At 42.7% G+C, this 20,679-nt stretch overlaps 1 protein-coding gene across 2 annotated transcripts in view; it reads right to left on the reverse strand.

Moving 5' to 3' along the window:
• Positions 1-2,654: 2,654 nt before the first annotated feature.
• Positions 2,655-20,679, reverse strand: part of SLC30A7 (solute carrier family 30 member 7) — a 31,616-nt gene continuing 13,591 nt past the window's right edge. For both annotated transcript variants that reach the window (XM_066597214.1, XM_066597213.1), the window contains 5 exons: positions 20,293-20,340; positions 16,115-16,250; positions 12,042-12,132; positions 9,275-9,424; positions 2,655-8,277 (listed from right to left, as the gene is read on the reverse strand). In XM_066597214.1, coding sequence (XP_066453311.1) covers positions 8,230-8,277; positions 9,275-9,424; positions 12,042-12,132; positions 16,115-16,250; positions 20,293-20,340 — 473 coding nt within the window. In that variant the 3' untranslated portion in view covers positions 2,655-8,229. The remainder of the gene's footprint in view (positions 8,278-9,274; positions 9,425-12,041; positions 12,133-16,114; positions 16,251-20,292; positions 20,341-20,679) is intronic.

Here is a 20,679-nt window from a genome sequence, read left to right on the forward strand (position 1 = left end):
GTGGTGGATTTCTTTTTAAAGTCTCTCTCCCAGTTGAGGATATGATTTTATTTTATACCTACGGTCCTCGTCTGCTCTTTCCCCAAGGATTGTACAGTAGAGAAATTTTAAAATACACTGATATATTAGATTGTAGAAGAATTTGGGGAGCAACAAGGATAGATTTCCATACTAAACTTTTAATTTGTAGGTACCTAATGTTCCCTTTGTCCAGACTGTACTCTTCTAGTTCCTCAGATGCTTTTAATTTGGAAAGAAAGAGGAGTGGTATTAGGTCTAGGACTTAATAACAAATTCCATGAACTAAGGGCTCATTTAGACACAACGATTACCATTGTGTCTAAATGAGCGCCCATCGTGCACTATTCATGCACTCATTCATCGCTGACTTTAAGCAAGCTTAAAGTCAGCAATGAGCCTTATCAGTGCAGCACACTGAGTTCTCAGCAGGATACCGCTAATCGTATTCTTTCAGCTAATATCCCACAAGGAGTTTTCAGCGGTATACCGCTGACAGCTCAGAGAACAAAGCAGCTGTTTGCAGATAACAGTGCTCCTGTTGTCATCTGCATATAGCAGGAGCCTGCATTTACATGCTAATAAACTCTTAAGTAGCTAGCTACTTTAGCCCCATTTACACAGGATAAATGTCAGGCAAACGATGCCCAACACTAGTCCCCGCACATACATGCTCCCGCGCTCCTGGAGGGGAGCTTGTATCGCTGGCTCACAGCGGGGCGGCAGGAGCAGATTTCAGTTCTCACAAGCCCCCCCCCCACGCCCACCTCCATTCAGTTAATATAGTGGCCGTTCGCTACTAAATGAGTTTATGGGTTTATATTCAGTTCGGGCATCTTCTCCACAGGGTAGCAGTTTTATTGCCAGGTATGGGGTGCTAGCTCCTTCCCAGGAGTAAGGGAACTCCTTCTGAATAAGCTCCCTTAGTTGGTTGTAGACATTAATGGCCAAAATTTGTGATTTACTGTGATTAACTCTATAATAGGAGACTTTACTAAACTTGTTTATCAGCTTGGAGATTGTGCGTAGGGATCTAAGGGGTTGTGACATCAAGAGAACAACAACATCTGCAAATAATCCCAATCTGTGTTGTTTAAGAGGGAGTGGGAGTCCTAACATTTTGACGTTTGTACGTATCTGTCTGCAAAGGGTTCCTTCATTAATATAAATAGTATTGGCGACAAAGGGCATCCTTGGCGGGTGCCACTGGATAGATCGAAAGGGACGGACGTCGTTCCATTTATCAACACTGTAGCAGAAGGTGTGGAGTAGAGGGCTTGAATCACTTTAAGTATGTTGCCTATAAATCCAAATCTCTACAGGACTGCAAAAACATATCTCCACTAGGTCCTTAAAAAAAAAACCTCCTCTGCATCCACAGTCAGGAGTAGAGCAGGTGCTCAAAGGTCAACGGTGCGAGTGATTAGATCAATGATCCTTCTCGTTCCACCTGAGGCCTGTTGTCCCTTCACAAAGCCTACCTGATCATTGTGAACGGTTGTTGGGATGATCTGGAGTAATCATCATCTGGCCAGAATTTTTGCATAAATTTTAGTGCCGCTTTTAAACAGAGAGATTGGCCTATAATTTGTTGGGATAGAAGGATCTTTGCCTGGTTTGGGAATCGCTACTATTGTGGCCTGGAGCATGTCCCTTGAGAGTGAGCCTTGTAATATGGCATCATTAAATGCTCTGAACATAAATGGCCCTAGGTGGATCTGAAATATTTGATAGTACTCATTGGAAAACCCATCTGGCCCCGGGGCGTTATCCTTAGAGGTGTATATACATTAAAGAACTTCCTGTAAAATAATGGGTGAATTTAGGGATTCCAGTTGCTCTCGGCCCAGGCTCAGTAAATGGATGGTGGATAAGAACACCTCAATTCCCTCGACCGTAGGCTGAGTCGTCGAGACATCCTTTCTAAGGTTATATAGTTTTTCATAGAACTTTTTAAAGGCTTCTGCTATCTATTTTAAGACAAAATTTTGCCCTGGGGCCAGAGAAAGTAGTTCTCGCACCTGCCATTGGTCTTCTCTGCTGATGCCCCTCTGATCCACCAGTACTGGGTCTCCGTTTTTGGAGCAGAGAAGCAGAATTGAATTGATCCAGTCAAGTAAAATAATACTAAAAAACAAAACGCCACGTAAAAGCTAAGGGTACAAAAACCCAAACCAAGTACAAAAATCAGTGAACGTAGACTTGCCATATAATCATGCGCAATGAACAGAAATGAAAGCTTGCAGACAGCATCTTCACCATTGCAGCAGACCAGCTTGATGAATTCAATGGGAACAGTGCCTGCAATACCAACTTGGGCCACTGCAAAGTGTATAGAGCTGTCTGCTTGTGGCTCCATACACAGAGACAGCGGCCCATTGATTAATGGGGCTTCTAAGTTCATCAATGGTTGATCGGTGGAGATCCACCACTAGTCACCTATTGATTATCAATCCTGAAGATTGATCGAAAGTAGCTCAAAGCTGGAAAATCCCTTTAATACACTTGGTTTAATGAATCTAATTTGATTATTGATATAACTATTTTTACTGCAGTGTATAAACCATTTGGAAAGTGATGGCACTTAAAGTATGTTAAATGATGGAGGGGGAAAAAAATCACGATACAGTCAGATGTAAAACATAGTTCCAGCTTTTTATTTCATTATGAAGTCAAAGATGTACAATACGGTCTATCTTGGTCGATAAACTATTGATTGTTTTTGTACAGGGTTCTGCATTGCTGTTGGGTTGTAGCTGCTTGCCAAGCTGATAAATACATCTTTCATAAGAGTTGAACCAAAACATTGAGATGGATCTGTGATGTGATATAACATATATGGGTACATATCTGCAGGTATCAACTCATAGAAGAGCAATAGACTGCCATGTTGGATAATCTTTGGCTTTTTCCATTGTCCCACCACGACAAGCACCACACTCCCCCCCCCCCCCTATTGAAAATGCATGTGGATGTTCATGGTGATGACTTGGGAGGAAGGGGATACTAGTTAAGAGCATGTTTCAGCTGACAAGAACTTGGGTCTAGGTCCTGTTTTAGAGACAAAAGATTGAAGACTGTCATGTTTTCTCTGCAGCAGAGATACTCAATATTTTAGGACAGTTTCTCAACTGCAGTCCTCAAGTTTCACCAACAGATCAGGTTTGCTTTAGCAATGCATTGGTCTGCATTAGGCAGTCACTGGTGTTCTCTCTATGGGATGCCCTCAAATCATGACTTTATAGGTACGTAAAGCTATCGACTAGGCAAAGGGGGGAAAAAGTTCTGAAACTTGCTCAGAATTGAGGAGAAAACAACAAAACCCAGTTAACCCAATCCCCCACTGCTTCAACATTGCCCAGTCCCTTGCTGGTCTTCACTTTCTGCTGCAGCAGCGATAACATCTTGGCACAGGAACATGTGACTGTTGCAGCTAGTCGCTGACCAAAGTGAGCAGATGATTGCCTACAGCAGTCACATGTCCATGATGTTGGTAATATCATAGCTACAGCAGTAGGGAGCAGGCACTGTCAGAACAGGAGTGGTATGTCTTTTTTGTTTTCCAGCCATCCCGAGTTTCAGAAGTTTAGGACTGGAGTTGAGAAATTGTTTTTTTTTTGTTTTTTTTGTATATTTCCATATTCCCTTCAGAATTTTCAACCCAAAGTGGGGATGAAATCCAGTAGGAACGGTTTTACTTCCTCCACCTACAGGTCTCATTACATGAAAAAGAATAAAATATGTAAGACAACCCTTTAGTATGGGTAAGTCATAACATTGTTATATAGTATTTCAGGCTGAAAAAGACTTGTGTCCATCCAGTTCAGCCCATTACCCCCCAATGTTGATCCAGAGGAAGGCAAAAAAACCCCAATGAGGCAGAAGCCCATTTTCCTCAATTTAGGGGAAAAAAAAAAATCCTTTCCACTCCAATCTGGCAATTGGAATAATCCCCAGATCACCGACCCTTTTGAAGTAATCTGTGACTATAATATTGACTATAATGTAATATTACACTCTAGGCCAGGCCCCTCTTAAACTCTTATTGAGTTTGCCATCACCCAACCCTTAAACAGAGTTCCAGTTTCACTGCTCTTACAGTAAAGAATCCCCTTCTGCGTTGGTGATGAAATCTTTTTTCCTCTACATGTAGAGGGCGCCCTCTTGTTACAGTCAGTCCTGGGTATAAATAGATCATGGAAGAGATCTCTGTCTTGTCCCCTGATATAGTTATACATAGCTATTAGGTTGCCCGGCCTCCGTCTTTTCTCTAAACTAAATAACCCCGATTTTGACAACCTCTCTGGGTATTGTACTCCACCCATTCTATTTACTTTAGTTGCCCGCCTTTGAACCCACTCCAGCTTCAATATGTCCTTGTGTAGAGATGCCCAAAACGGTCCACAATATTCCATGTGTGGTCTGACCAGTGATTTGTAAAGAGGAAGAACAATGTTCTGGTCTTGTGCCCCTAGACCTCTTTTGCTGCACCACATGATCCTATCTGCCTTGGCAGCAGCTTCCTGACACTGGTTGCTCTAGTTGATTTTACAGTTAACTTAAATCCCCAAGTCCTTTTCCACGTCAGCATTTCCCAGTGGTTTCCCTTTTAGCATGTAATGATGACATGTATTTTTCCTGCCCATGTGTATAATCTTACATCTATCATTGTTAACCTCATTTGCCAGTTTTCTGACCAATCTCCCAATTTATCCAGATCTATTTGAAACTACATTCAGTCTTCTCTTGTATTAATTTCTTTACATAGTTTTGTGTCATCCGCAAATATTGATATTTTATTGTGCAAGCCTTCTATCAGGTCATTGATAAATACATTAAAAACAATAGGGCCGAGTACTACCCCCTGTGATACCCCACTAGTAACAGTGACCCAATCAGAGTATGTACCATTTATAACCTCTGCTCTCTATCACTGACCAGTTACTTACCTACTTACACACATTCTCGCCCAGACCAAGCATTCTCATTTTATATGCCAACCTTTTATACGGCACAGTATCAAACACTTTGGAAAAATCAAGGTACACGAGAGCCAATGACTCTTCCCAGTCTATTCTAGAACTTACCTCCTTGTAGAAGCTGATCAGATTGGTTTGACAGGAGCAAACCCCTTGTAAACCCATGCTGATATGGAGTTATACAGCTATTTTTCTTAAGGAACTCCAGGATAGCATCTCTTAGAAACCCCTCGAACATTTTACCCACAATAGAAGCAAAACTTACTGGCCTGTAGTTACCAGGTTCACTTTTTGACCCCTTTTTGAATAATCAGCACATTTGCTATGTGGCAATCCAGTGGCACGGGCCCCGTCACTATAGAGTCCTTATATATAAAAGATTAGAACCTGGGGTGTATGCCATCAGGACCCAGCGATTTGTCCATTTTAATCTGGAAAAGGTGTCTGCACTTCCTCGTGGGTTATACTGATGACATTTAATAGAGAGTTTACCTTATAACTCTGCATTTCACCTGACATTTCATTTTCCTGAGTGACTAGACTGGCAAAAAAATTATCTTTTTATTATTTATATAGTTGAACAGTTTAGGGTTAGTTTTACTCTCTTGGCAAGGAGTCTTTCTCAACCTTTATACATTTATATTTTTAAAAAAAAGCAGCAAAAGGAAAAAAAGAAATTATATCTTTATTGAGCCATATTTGTTTCCTCTTGTTCCTAAACCTTTTATTCCTGTAAAAGGTATTTAAGACGATTTAATAAAATGTTCCCATTTACTGTCTGTACACCAATTGTTGAGGACATTGTCCCAGTCGATACGGTTAAGGGCACATCTAAGCAGTCTGAACTTTGCCTTCCTAAAGTTTAGTATTTTTGTAGCTCCCTGAAAAAATTCCCTTTTTAAAAGACAAGTGGAAATTATATTATGATCACCATTTCCCAGGCGCTCCCAAAACTTGCACCCCTATTATTTTGTCAGGTCTGTTGGTGAATATTAAGTTCAAAATGGCAGTCCCCCTAGTTGGGCAAGGTAATTCTCTTTAGTTATTGACAGAAACTTGTAACCTTTATGAGATCTGCAGATTTCAGCTTCCCAGTTTATATCCGAATAGTTAAAGTCCTCCCATAATAATTACCTCATTGTGATTTACTGCTTCATCTATTTGCTTTAATATTATATTTTCAGTAGCTTCTGTTATATTTGGTGGCCTTTAGAAAACCTCTATGAGGATTTTATGATTGTTTTTCCCTCCATATATTTCCTCCTATAGAGACTCCACATGTTCATCTCCCTCACATATATCTTCCCATAATGTAGGCTTTAAACAGGATTTTACATAAAGACAAACCCCTCTTTTTTCCTAGTTTCGAGGATTCCTTCTGAACAGACTAACCCTGAAAGTTCACCACCTAGTCACAGCTTTCATCTAACCAGGTCTCTGTTATTCCCACTATGTCATAGTTTTCTTCAGACATTATTTTAAGTGTATCCCTAGAAACTATTCTGCCAGTTCTAACTGTACTAACCCCTCCCACTGATCCATCCCCATTTTCATTACTTAGTCCCAGATCTCTGTCTAAACTATCTACCCCTCTCTATCTCTGCGCTTGCCTCCTTCTTTAAATACTCCTCCAACCTTCTAGCCATCTCCTCCCCCAGCACAGCTGCCCCCTCCCCATTGGGATACAATACTTTTTTACACTTTTATTTAATCCCCACAGAGGGCTTGAACTTATGATCATTGACTTGTATTATATAACACTTCTTAATGTTGTCTATGCAGCCCTTCCATGGGCACTAAATAAAACTATGAGTCCTAATATAAGAGAGGGGAAATATGGCACTGTTTAATAACACAAATTTTGAAGAAGTTGACCTGATATTTTTATACAGTACAAGCGGAAAGACAGCGAATTGAAGCGACATCATCGATTATGGAGCCAATAAATTCACTGGGTGCTAGTGATATCAATGAAATCAATAGTTCACAGTAAACCGCCACTTCAACATTTGTAAACAAAAGATGGACTACACGCGAACAATTCTGCCTTTACTCATTAAGAAAACTCCGAACATAATCATTAAAAATCCTTCAAATTAAGAAAAATGGTTAAAAAGAATAGCCGTGGTGGAGGACAACAGCACTATGCATTTGCACCTGCATCATCACGTTCCAGGACATACTGTCTAGCCCTTGTGTTTAACTTAACTCCTCGGTGGAAAATGCTGGATGTTCTGGAAGGAGAACAATGTAGTCATCCCATCTTGTGAACTTCATTACCAGATAATTTACATAAAGTCCCATACAAAAGGCATATAATGAGTCTGTGCAGGATAAATAGCCAGACATCACTTACTGAATGGTAGCAGCACTGGAGGGTGCAAGTTCAGTCATTTTGCATCACTTTTATATAACTATGTTCCAAGCTAGATATGCAGAATAGTAAGTCACAAGCAAAGTGACATTACGAGCGCAGGTGGACCGGGTCTCAAACCCTTGTGCTGTGGGAACTTCAAGTTTCCCAACTTTCTGGTTGGGGAAGGCACTTGGGTAAGTATTCTATCCAGTTTCCATTTGGAAGGGGCGGCGGCGATAACGATGGAGTCCATGATCACTCTTCACTGGCAGTGTTGGTGGTTAACACTGGTCAGATATTTACATGTAGCAAAAATGAACCCAAAAAACGTAGAGTATCTGAAACAGAGGTCTGCAAGTAATTACAAAGCATCCCCTGCCAAGCAATAGACTGCAGCCTCCATGACATGAGGATGGGGTCATTAAACCATTCGTACCAGGACAATATATTGCTAGAATGCAATATCAATGGTAGCGCTGCCCTCGATGTCCAGATGTGGTTTCACAGTAGATACAGAGTCAATACGTCTGAAGCGCTTACACCCTAGATGGTACAAATGGGAGAACGATTGTGTTTAGTATGGCCTTAGAATGCAATATAAGCCCAAACAAAGGCAACGGGTATCCTGGGACAGTGACCCAATAAGATGCTGAAAGAAGGCAACGGCTGACATGCGGTCCATGTTCTGTATAAAAAGTAGACTTGTAGTTGAAGGAAATGTGGCACAAGTGGGAGACCCATCTCCAGGCATGATCATCATGTGGAGATACGTGGTCCCATTGGGTGCATCCCTGCAGTGGCTTTTTCAGAGCTTGCGCTCAGGTCCTAGTGTTAGCGTTGGTGCTTTGGTCCAAGAGAGGAGGTCAAACAAAAGGTTTACATGGCCGCAGTGTCTATCTGTACATACAGCTGCCTGACGCCAGCCTGGGGGAAGAGAGGAGAAAAAAAAATGTTTTACATGGTTCCTTAAAGCCTATGCGTACGTACATTGCGAGCATAATACGCAATTAAATTACGCTCCTTAGAGCCCGGCCTTTGATTGATAAATAGATCACATGTCAAAAAGGTCTGAAGTACAGGAGCCCACAATTTTATCTTAACTGCAGAGTGTTATGAACCATGGGTTAATCAATGACTAACTGACTAGATCTAAACTTGGGGTCAGTCATGTGACAAACGCCTCCCCCAACACACATGGCAATCAGTTAATAATAGGTCAGACAGTGAAATAATGATTATCATGGATACCCCAATGACTACTTCATTGTGTGTGTACTTACTTGTATAACATGGCTGCCATCTACTCTACTTGACATCTTGTCAATAAACTTAGATTTTGTTCTTATTTGTGTTCAGGCATTCTGAGTCAGAGAGAAACAGTAGGAGTAGTCTGTCTCACCGCAGTGCTGAATGCACATCTACACTGCTCAGTACTGCTGTATAATGTCCTACTGCTACTACAAAGACAGGCGAACAGGATCTTATTTTTGTGTGTGTGTCAAGCATGGAAGACATCATAGCAGGTAAGCCCTGTTTACTTTGCAACTGTACTCAGGAAAACCTGATAGTTAGATATGAAGTCTACAGAGGGGATAAACTAATGAAAAATGGAGTATCAAAAGTCATATAATGGCCAAAAATAGTGAACACACACACACACGCGCACACGCGGCGGCTTATTCTGAAAAGTCACCTAAAATGACTAGTATGCTTTAAATATCACAATTTGGATCAGAATTCTGGACAACCCCTTTAAAACGTCTGTCTAGTTGGATGTTAGAGCTGAATAGCTATATCAAACAGTGACAGTTTCTCATATTCGGACTAGAAGCTAAAGAGGCTGTTGGTCAGGACTTCGGCATCCTGACTAAAATTTATGGAAACGCCAACATGCAAGGGGCCCATGTCAAACATGACGTACCTGTGTGAAAATATTATGGGTTTGACTGAGAATCCAGCGAGCGTCTGCTTCAGGTCCTACCACCAGTTTCAGGGTTCCCACATAAACATCAGTACAAAGAGTCCAGAAGTGTGGGTCATGTAGGTGATAGACACCCTGTAACTGCTGAACCTGTAAAACAAAAAAATAAAATAGATGGAGTAGATAAGACTGTTGTCACACGTCAGGTCACATACACATATAATATTATAACCCAATTACCAGAATTTTACATTCAAATTCCAGTTGTGAGGCTCGGTAAATCAGTCAGGTTCTGTGAACTGTACCATCTTTTACACGCAAAGATATCTTTCAAATGAATGAAACATTTAGCAATCTATTTGCATAAAGTCTTAATGGCCATTAACACTTTATCATCTTGATTTTCATGTAAAACGACCATCTCTATGAATTGTTTGCAGAGCCCAGCGTGTGTGCAAAACACACTCCCAGCTGTGCAAACAGCTGCTGGCACATTCCATTGTTCTCCTTGCGGCTGGTGTAAATATGCTGTGAGGAGAACATCCTGCAGTCTATTGAAAGATGAGCGAAATGCATTCAAACGGAACGTATTTGCTCAGTCTTTCAGCAATTGAACGGTGGATTTTAAGTGAACTAAAATCCATCATTCAAAGGATGAGTGCCGATGCCCGCAATTACATGTAATGATTATCGCTCATTTTTGGCCGTTTGGATGAATTTTTTACAGACACCAGTTCTGAAAAACTTCTGACTTGTCATAGGCATGTTGCAAGCTTTCATTTGCTGTGGTTCAGGCACTGTAACCCCCACAACAGCTAAAACGAATGGGTTGTTGGTGTACTGCACAGACCGGGCCATAGCTGGCAGAAGAGAAGACGGGTATGGGCTTTATCCCTTGCAAATCCACTGTCTGACATCTGAAGACATTCTGATTGAAGGCTGTACAGGTCCGATGTCGAAAGATGTCCGGCAGGGTATTCTTACTGTATATTACTGGCCGCTCTGTTGTCGGGGGCCTCTCCAGCACGTCGCATACCGCAGTACTGGCTCCAGCAGGTGGCACCATTGTATAATGGCAGAAAAGAGAAAGCCTCCTAGGAAACCCTGAATCCAAAATTGGATTGCAAAGGGTTAACATAAGTTGACTGCACATCTTTACTTCCACAAAGTGTAGGCTAAGGTGCATAGTGCCCATATACTACCTATCATGACTGTAACAGTACATAGCTAAACCAGTGAAAAGTATCCTATAACTGGCAGTTAGCCCTTAATCCATTAATAATCACTCAACATACATATACAGAGGGGGTATTTGAAGCAGCTTGGGAGACGAGCCTACTCCATAACTGTCGGATGCCAGCTGTTTCTGACAGCTGACACCCGCCTGCAACTGTAGATCTCAAAGCAAGCTCTGATCGCTGCATGTAGTCTAGATTCCACTGTCAAATTTGACAGCGTGTCTAAGCAGCCAGCTGAAAGGCCCCAGCCTTGCTTTGGCAACCCTTTGTCTCCCTCTGTAATACAACTGCAGTGTGCTAATGGTTTTAGATGTTCATAAGCCCAGGGTTGCCATGTATATCAGTCTATTAAAGGGGTTGTCCCGCGCCGAAACGTGTTTTTTTTACCCCCCCCCCGTTCGGCGCGAGACAACCCCGATGCAGGGGTTAAAAAAACAACCCGCACAGCGCTTACCTGAATCCCGGCGGTCCGGCGTCTTCATACTTACCTGCTGAAGATGGCCGCCGGGATCCTCTGTCTCCGTGGACCGCAGGGCTTCTGTGCGGTCCATTGCCGATTCCAGCCTCCTGATTGGCTGGAATCGGCACGTGACGGGGCGGAGCTACACGGAGCCGGCATTCTACACGAGCGGCCCCATAGAAGACTGCAGAAGACCCGGACTGCGCAAGCGCGGCTAATTTGGCCATCGGAGGGCGAAAATTAGTCGGCTCCATGGGAACGAGGACGCCAGCAACGGAGCAGGTAAGTATAAAACTTTTTATAACTTCTGTATGGCTCATAATTAATGCACAATGTACATTACAAAGTGCATTAATATGGCCATACAGAAGTGTATAGACCCACTTGCTGCCGCGGGACAACCCCTTTAAGCTCTGTCACAAGCCGCACTTAATAGAGAATTGCTAAAAATACAATACAGTGCAATACTGAAGTATTGTAGTATATTGTAGAAACATTCACACTATTGTAAGTTCAAAAGCCCCATGGAGACTTGAAAAAAAAAAAACACACACAACTTTTAAGAATAAGTTAAATAACATTTAAAAAAATAAGAAAATAAATTTTAAATTTAATTTTTTAAAGTTCAGAAAAAGCCATTTTCCTATTACTCATGTTAAAAAAATTAAGAAAACAAACATAAATGGTATCACAGAGTCTAGAAAAATCTGAACTATTCAAGTTATATTCAATATAATTATCTGTCCTACACAGTGAATGTCAAAAGAAAAAAAAGGGAAAAAAAAGCATAAATGTCAAAACTAAGTTTTTTGGGGGGCAGCCCATCTGTTAAAAATAAATATTGAAGAAAAAAAAAATGGATCAGAAAGTTGTATGTTCCTCAAAAATGGTACTTCTAAAAACTATGGAGCAGTAAATGTGGTGAGATGTAAATGTGGGATAGATGGAGGGCTAGGTATTTGTACCCAATCTACATCCACAATGATCCCAGACACTAATGCTGTTCGACTCGAATGTTAAAACAAAACACAACCAGGAATAGGCAGAGATAATAACCCAATCTACGTACCCGCTGGTAACATTCAGGAAGCAGATAGTCCAAGGCCGGGGGAGTCCTCTGCATCAGAATACCGATGGATTGTTTAAGTAGAGGAATCACACTGGAAGGAGAACGGCACTCGATTAGCCGAATTACATTCTGACAAGTGCTTCTATATAGTGATGAGAGTCATCCATTAACATAGTTGTCCCATCTCCTGTAGGCACTACTGCCCATCAGCAGGCCGTACAGTTCAATTCCCGTATAAGGCATGCAGCATTTCAGGATAATTTGGGGAACCAACCGGGCACATGTGGGAAATAATAAACACAAGGTAGGAACACCCAGCTTCTTTCCTCAATGGCACGAGTGATGATGTGCTCTTCTCGGCTCCGAGATGGAGACTCTGAATGCAACTACACATTAGAGGCGGCCAGTGAATCCCTCTATGGCTAGATGATGTGACCAGAAGCCTGAATGAGGTGGGGTGGGGGTGGAAGAGTACACTAACAGAACTGCAAGTATATTACAATCTACACAACATGGTGTGAGCGGGAGTTAATGGACATATGAGGTTAAAGCTTGAAAAAGCCCTTTAAACCAACCCCCCACCCCCACCCCAGTCAGGAACTCAATACGGCCATGTAAGCCAGTAACTATGAGGGGTGACAACCTGCCTTTTACTTTTCGTCAGATCTCGCTTCTTGGCTACATTTTACCTCAGCTCTATCGGGGCAGGGATGTGACCGGTGACTATGGTTTAGTACCAGTGCCTAATGGGGAGTAGTCAGGGACACGCCCTGTTTCATCATTAGTTTAGGCAACTTGAGGAGTATACGGCACAAGAGCATCTACTCTACATTAATACATTACAGAAATAATTTCCCCTTTTTAGGCCGTGTGTCCAACATATACAGTGCACACATGTACGCTGGCATATGTTGGAGTCTTCAGCCACAAGTTCTGGAGATACTCCCAAGGTGTACCTCAGCCGGAAGGCAGAAGCAAGATGTGACTGTCGGCTTACCACACCAGTTTCTGATCTGAATATCATGTATTTTTGACTAAGCAGTGGAGGTGCGGGTCCCCCCCCCCCCCCATGACCCCCTAAGGCTGGGTTCACACAGGGCGGATTTGGCGCGGTTTTGCCGCAGCAGATCTGCTCGCGGCCGCTAATCTCGGGATTAGCCAGCCATGTGGACGAGGTTTCTCAGAAACCTCGTCCACACGGGACGGCTAATCCGCTGCGGTAAATCCGGTTGAAACTGCGGCTGCGGCGGTTTCAAAAGAAGCAGCATGTCTGTTCACTTTTGTTTTTTTGTTTATTTACGTCGCGGCCGCGCTCTCCTCTATGGGAGTGCCAGCCGCAACGGAAAAGCATGCGGCCGGGCCGCTTCAAAGCGGCCAAACCGCGAGATTTCCGACGGGAATCCGCCCTGTGTGAACCCTGCCTAATACTGCCATCATTATACTGGCCACAGATCTCATACAGTAATAAGGCGCTAGATACCTGAATGTACACGCACATGTGGTTACACGTTACTGCTCCACGCTAACAATAGTACATATAACTAATAAGATGAGGTTTGGGCGTTGCAGAACATAAACCACAAGAGGAACTGCATTCAGATCATGCACCACATGTAATCCTCACGGGTGAGTGTAAGGGACACGCAAGAAGATACCACGTGGAGACACAAACCTCAAGCAACAAAGTCCACAAAACAGATAGTCCATTGTAGAAGGAGGACATGATGGGTCACTCACGGCTGGCCAAATAAAGTACACATCTATCCTACACTGAAGAAGTTAAACTCCAGCGGGCGAGGCCTTGCCAGATGAAGGACGATAAGGACCAAGTCTTAGTTCTACTTCCCCATTTGCCTGTGGGGTTTCTGCACTCGCTCGCTCTCTCCATGAAACTCATCTGGGGACTTATTTCAAAATCTGCCTGCTGTCCTCTAACCGCAAGACAGAAAAGCAGTAAACAGGTCAGAGGGAAGACAGTAACGTGACCCGCTCACCGGCTATTCTATGGATCCCCCCCTCTGCCTCCTGTTTCACGCTGAAGGGTTTTATTTTAGTTTTTACAAAAATTTGTGAATTTAAAAAAAAAAAAAAAAAAAAAAAAAAAAACTCTCCTTAATGAGACACCTAGAAGGTGAGAGAGGAGACTTACAAGGCCATGCACGCTCCTCTGGGTAATCTATGCAAATAACGGAGATGGAACAGTGCCTCTATAGCACCACCTATTGGTTGGCAGCATTCCTTTATACAGGCCTTTATAACAGCGATTGAAAAAAGCCAGAATTCATACACAAAGCTTTTTAAATTCCCAATCGTTGTTATAAAGACCTGTATAAAGGGTCGGACAGTTGCAAAAATGCTGCCATCCAATAAGTGGTGCAGAGGTGCTCACCTTAAGGAGTGAGGCTACCCTTCCCGGCCCACATCATAGGCCTCTCACTAGCCAAGCCAGAACCCTACTGCACACTGATGAGGGGCAAACACCCCGAAACAGCTGTCTGTGTATTGATTCGGGCTTGGTTTTCAATTCCCAATCATTGTTTTAAAGACCTGTATAGAGAGTCATACAATGATTTGCAGGAATGCTGCCATCCAATAGGTGGCGCTGCAGAGGTATTGTTCCATCTTCCTTATTTGCAAAAAAAAAAGGCACGACCCATTACCAAGAAGGCAGCGTACGATAGTACAACGCTCCTCCGTTTGGCAGGGGAATATGGCTTCTTTTATGTTTTTCCAGCATAATGAGCTACTTTGCTAGTTTTTCCTTGGATAGACCCTTTTAAAAATAAAAATACATCGGCTGCTGTAGAACCTCTTCGTAAGGTCTGCGGCATCTGAGGATTGTATTATGGAGGTTCTGCAGCAGCTGGCGCATTAAATTGTATGATACACCCTGTATTATTTAAGCATGTGCCTCTTCCGATCTCTCCCTCCACAGATCATGAGAATGAAGCCACAGGCTTTGTGTAAGAGAGTCCTAACAGGTAGGCTGATGGGCCTGTCCTTACAAGCAAGCACTGAGCAATCTCCCCTAGTAGAGGACAAGGCTACATGCAGGTGTTCATTAAGTTTCCCCCTCACGTCCTGAGGAACTGAGGCAGCAAATAATTTGACTAGTGCAGACAGGCATCACTTTCTGTTTCTTAAAAAGCCACAAAACGAAGTGCTACTTCTATTCTATTTCTTTGAAGATGGGAAGGAAGTAAATCCAGCAAGCACTGAGCTGTGGATGAGACACGGCTCACCTGTTGCCATCATGGGCTCCTTATTTAAAGTGTAATGTACTTTCAAAAAAGTTTTGACTGGTGGGGGTCCCAGGGTCGAGAACCAAACCAATCGCTAGAATGAAGCCAAGCAGTATCTCGACTTGCTCGCTAGAGATGGGCTCAACAGAAAGTCTAGGAGGTCGACCTCCGCTAGCAGAACAGACTGGGTCCAGCTGAGCGTTTTAGCCGCTTCCTTCTAATGATCGGTGGTGGTCTCAGCACCTGGACCACCACTGATCAAGAGTCTTGACCTGTTCGTAGGACATGCCATAAGTTTTTTGGAACTACACTTACATTTTAGATGCTGTAAGATTCCTCCAGTGTAGTATGAATAGAAAGTGATATGGGTTAGGCTAAATTCACACGGGCAAGTGCGATACCGAGCCGCAAATCATGGTCCTATAATCGCGCTCGCCAACATGTGATTTATCGCAGATGTGAGGCATTTTTATATCAAAACCGACTTGCATCACTTCGGGGAAGCAGCGATCCTCCGCCGCAGCCATCACGGAGTGTCTCCCATTGTTTGTAATGGGGAGACCTTACATTGCACTACGTACATACAGGATATACAGAATCTTTCCCCATAATACTATATACAATCTGCTTAGCTCCTCCTCCTCTATAACAGGATGCCGGCAGATTGGACAACCAACAGGTTCCTTCTTTTTTCACATACAAAGTCAACACTATTTCTGGAGTGGTGGGCTAAGTAGAGGTGGCTCTATATGCATTCTATTATACCAGGATATGCCGACTTCTTTGTGCCATCAGGTAAAGGAAATGGAGAGAATAATATTTGGTACTCACCTGACGAAAATAAGCAAAGCGATCAGCATTGAGCAAATTGGATCTGCAATCATCCATCCATACCGCTGCATCAGGATAGTGGAGAAAATCACACCAATGCTGCCCAGCGTGTCCGCAACAATGTGCAGAAATACCCCTTTAAGGAGGAGGAAAACACTCAGCGTTAGTGTCCTTTACAATGTAAAGCGGTGCTTGTTTAACTGGATCCTTAGAAAGGGCTACAATATGTATATTCGGGAAAACCCATGAAAAGATATCAAAGCTGATGGATTTAAAAAAGGTCCAAATACATATAGAGTCTCGTAACCGTGCAGTAAAAACGTCACAGTTGAAATAAACTTGGTTTCAGTTTAGTTTTCTGCAGCATCGAATGACCCGTCCAACTGCAAAAATGTGTCTGCTTGAATGTTTACTGTAAGATTCCATATTTTATAGAAATTCCACACAAATTGATTTCTTAATAACAGTTGGAACTTCTATTGTTCTGACACAGAGCTCCAAATCTCCAGCAAAAACCTTTAAAAAACTATTTACATAGGCGCACTGGCTCATCCAATTGAGCGGCTGTGCCCGTTAGTGCAGCTGGTCCCATTCTCTGTGCGGATCATAGGGGTCCTGGTAGTCCCACCCCCACTGATGGCCTACCATAAGGAAACACCCAGAATGTTAAAAGGGCCACAATTTCTTTTCTCATTCATTATGCAACTATTCCCCCAGTATATTCAACCCCTTTAGTGGCACGCCCGGAAAATCTCCGGAGCTTGCTGCACTGACCATAAAGTTAAGCCCCGGAAGATTTCCGTGGACAGCTCTAGTGCTGAAATGTGCAGAGCACTGAGCTGTCATCTGAAATCTTCTGGGGTTTTTACTGCATACTCAGCGCAGCAAGCCCGGGAGATTGCCCTGCCATAATACGGTAATAATAAACCTGCCAATGAAGGGGTTAAGCCAACTAGCATTACCTTGCTTAGTTATTTCTTTGTATCTGAAACTCTTGGCCTCTTTCTCCTCTGGTGGTCATGTGATCTCATTTCTGACCGGCTCAAACTTGCTTGGCTTTATGTCCTCTCAAAATAGTCAGTTTTTAATCGGCCAGCATAAATCCGGTGTGATATCATATGAACGCTACCACAAAGGCTCTTTAGTGTGTGTGTCTGGGGGGGGGGCACACAGACTCTACTATCACAGTTAACTGATGATGATCTCACAGCTCTTGCCACACAGTTATAATAGAGCAGATTACAGCTCATCCTCCTGACTGTATATGTATGGTCTGTAGCCTATTTAGGTGAATATAGAAGGTAATGGCAGTGTCCCCCCCAGTATGCAGAAGCATGTGAGGCATCATGGGATTGCTATCACAGAAAAGTGAAAGAGAAAGCGGGGTGAAATATGAAAGTGTAGAGGATATCTGATGAGCAATAGACAGGAGGCTGCATGGCAGGGAAGTGAATGCAATATACAGAGGAGACATCCAGTATGTAACAGGTGAGGGAGACAATGATGGGGAAAAAAAAATGTTCTTTCGCTGGACTGGCCCTTTAAAGCCCACATTAAAAAAACAACATGCTGGCTAGCTCCAGCAGCCACTAGAGGGCGCTCACTGCACTCAGTATGTAAGCAAGATCTCCACAGAATAGAAAGGACATTTCTGTCTGCATTTGCTCACGATTTTTTGCATTTCTTATAAAACATGCCTAGAACTAAATTGCTATATTTTAGTAAAGGTTTATTTTTAGAACACGTTCTCCCAAAAAAATGTCCGAAAAAAGGGACTTATTTTCTCACGTTACATCTTTGCCCTATAACTCGAGTTGTCATAGCCTTCCCAAATGCAGGGGGAAAAGTTTCTACCATCACTCATAGGGGTCCAAGTGGCATTTTTTCCCCAGAGTGGCATAAAAAGGGAGCGCTGACATAATTCAGGAGTCAAATATTGCATTTTACAAATACTCATCAAAGCATTTAAATTATGGGGAAACCATTGTCATTACATGCTGACATTATGAACGGTTTTTGACCCAATTTTTTTTAGCAAAATTCAAGTGAGAATCTCAATTGCTGTACAGTAGCACTATGCTGCCCTCTACTGGACGTTTGCAGTGATATACAAGACCTATTGAAATTAGGTTGGCAAACTGAGTGGTTAACTCCTGGGATACAAGGAGACCTCAGTCCTGCCTCAGAAACAGCAGGAGAGTCAGCAGCACCGAGAATGAAGCAAGCAACAGTACTGGTGCACATCCAATCCAGACTGGACCTGGAGTCCTTGTAAGCCATAGGAGAGATCAAGGCAGCGATCCGCAGCCAAGAACCTTTATTACACCTCTGCCCTTTTCAGAAACATTACACAGGTGTAATAAAGGGTCTTGGATACAACGTTCTGCCCCAGGCTCTCCCTACAGGTTACTTATGTCAAAGTGGAGAAGGAAGTTGGAGAGAATTGTGTTAAATATCTGGAAATGTGCACATCTCAAAAAACGTGGTGCATTTTGACCTCTTAGGGCACCCACCCACTGGCGTTTTTTTTTCACTGCGAAATTCGCAGGTTTTTTTTTCTGCAGGGGGTCTATGGGACTTGTAATGTAAAAATCGCGATCGCGCAAAATCGCGATTTACCGCGATATCGCGATTTTAGCTTTGCATGTCCCATAGCCCAAAGACCCCTGCAGAAAAAAAAAAACGCTGCGAATTTCGCAGTAAAAAAAACGCTAGTGGGTGGGCACCCTTAGGTAGAAAATAAATTCTGCAGCTTCTATGAATCAGCAAAGACTGGCACTTTTTGCAGTTATTCTACTTAAAGGGCCACTCCAGCGAAAACTTTTTCTTTTCCACCCTTGCCCCACTTACCTGACTTTCTGAAGGTCTCCTCTGTATTTTGCAGTCCCTTCCATGCAGTGCAGCCCACTGTCTGATACTTATCAGGCACTATCTTGATTTCTCCCTGCTCAGCTAATACTACCATGATGCATCAGCACTGCATCCCATGATCAGCTAGAGCAAGTACCATTTCTGCCTGCTGGGAGGACACTGCCATTACCTTCTGTATGCTATACTCACCTACGTAAACTACAGACCACAGTGCGGTCAGGAGAATCAGCTGTGAGCTCATTCATTATAACTGTGTGACAGGAGCCTCTAATAATCACCAATAACTTTGATAGGAGTGTCTGTGTCCCCTCCTCTAAAGAGCTTGTGTGGTAGGGTCCATCCTTAAGGAATTATGCGACTCAAAAACTGACTTTTTGGGACACACAAAGCCAAGTAACCCTCAGGTGGTCAGAATAAGATCCCATAACCCACCGAAAGAGAAAAAGGACAGCAAGAAATTACTAAACAAGTTAATACAAGCTGACATACATATATGCGGAGGGATCGTTACATTACGAAAGAAAAAGAAATTCACTGGAGTGGCTCTGTAAGAAAATGGGGTGTAAAAGGCTAGTTTTGAGTCCCATTTATCAATACTTTTTTCCATTTGATGACCAATCTCCCAAATTGTGCCAAAGTTGCAAACGTAAGATATAACAAAGTTTGTGCTAAAATTTAAGGCCCGACCTGATACAATCTCATTAATCGACAAGAACCTTTGTGCATTTTTTTTTTTTTTAAACTTTACTCAAACAAGTAGACAATTGTCTTTCTAGATGCTACCATCACATGACAGGGTCAATTTTCAATTCAGCAGCTATTTCCATCCTCACTAAATTGACACACTTTGTATGATTCTAGGCAATCAATTTTTATGTTTGATATTCCTAAGAAGCGTGGCCTATTACTGCTAACATACGATTACGTTACTTAGTGTCAATCCTGCCGTACATTAATCGATAAACATGTTTAATACACAGTACAGGCAGAACCCGGGGGGCTGGCAATGTGAGATAGGGACGAGGAAACATTCCACCGCTCCTCGATTACTTTCCAGAAGCAATGACGAGCCACACTGATGACTGGCTACAGTGGTGACATGCCGGTGCGACACTAAGCAAGAACCAGCGGGGCATCAGTGCAGCATCCCCGCTGGAGGCGGCAGGGAATTTAACAAGTATCTTGGGTTTTTTTCTTCTTAAATTTTAGAACATTCGCTGCTGGTTTTTAATTAGCAGTGAAGTGCAACCCCCTCCATAGTCCATAGTGCAACCCTCTCTATAGTGTATTCCAGATCCAACTCTTACCTTCTAAAATCTGTTTGCTGGACCCTCTATGCTCCATAGGTGGCTCATCTACAAGTAGAACAGACACAGTTACAGATGCAATCCCAATCTGATCTTTAGGTCATTAGTGCTTAGAGTATCCAAAAGAAAAATCATATTTTTAAGACAAAATCTGGTTAACACCAAAAAAATGTGGTTTATGCAACATCCAATCATCGCAGGAGAACAGGAAATACTTCCAATATCAGCGTCGTTAATAGATACGATTCATCCCTATTATAGGTTTCTTAAAACAACCTTTAATAGACGGTATTGCAAGGAACCGTCAGAAGAGGTTCTGTGAGGGAGAAGTACAAGGCGTTCTCTGCACACAATGCTTGAACCTCTACAGATCTGTAGAGCAATGAT

The sequence above is a fragment of the Eleutherodactylus coqui genome, chromosome 3 (genome assembly GCF_035609145.1).
Source record: "Eleutherodactylus coqui strain aEleCoq1 chromosome 3, aEleCoq1.hap1, whole genome shotgun sequence".
NCBI classification, from domain to species: Eukaryota; Metazoa; Chordata; class Amphibia; order Anura; family Eleutherodactylidae; genus Eleutherodactylus; species Eleutherodactylus coqui.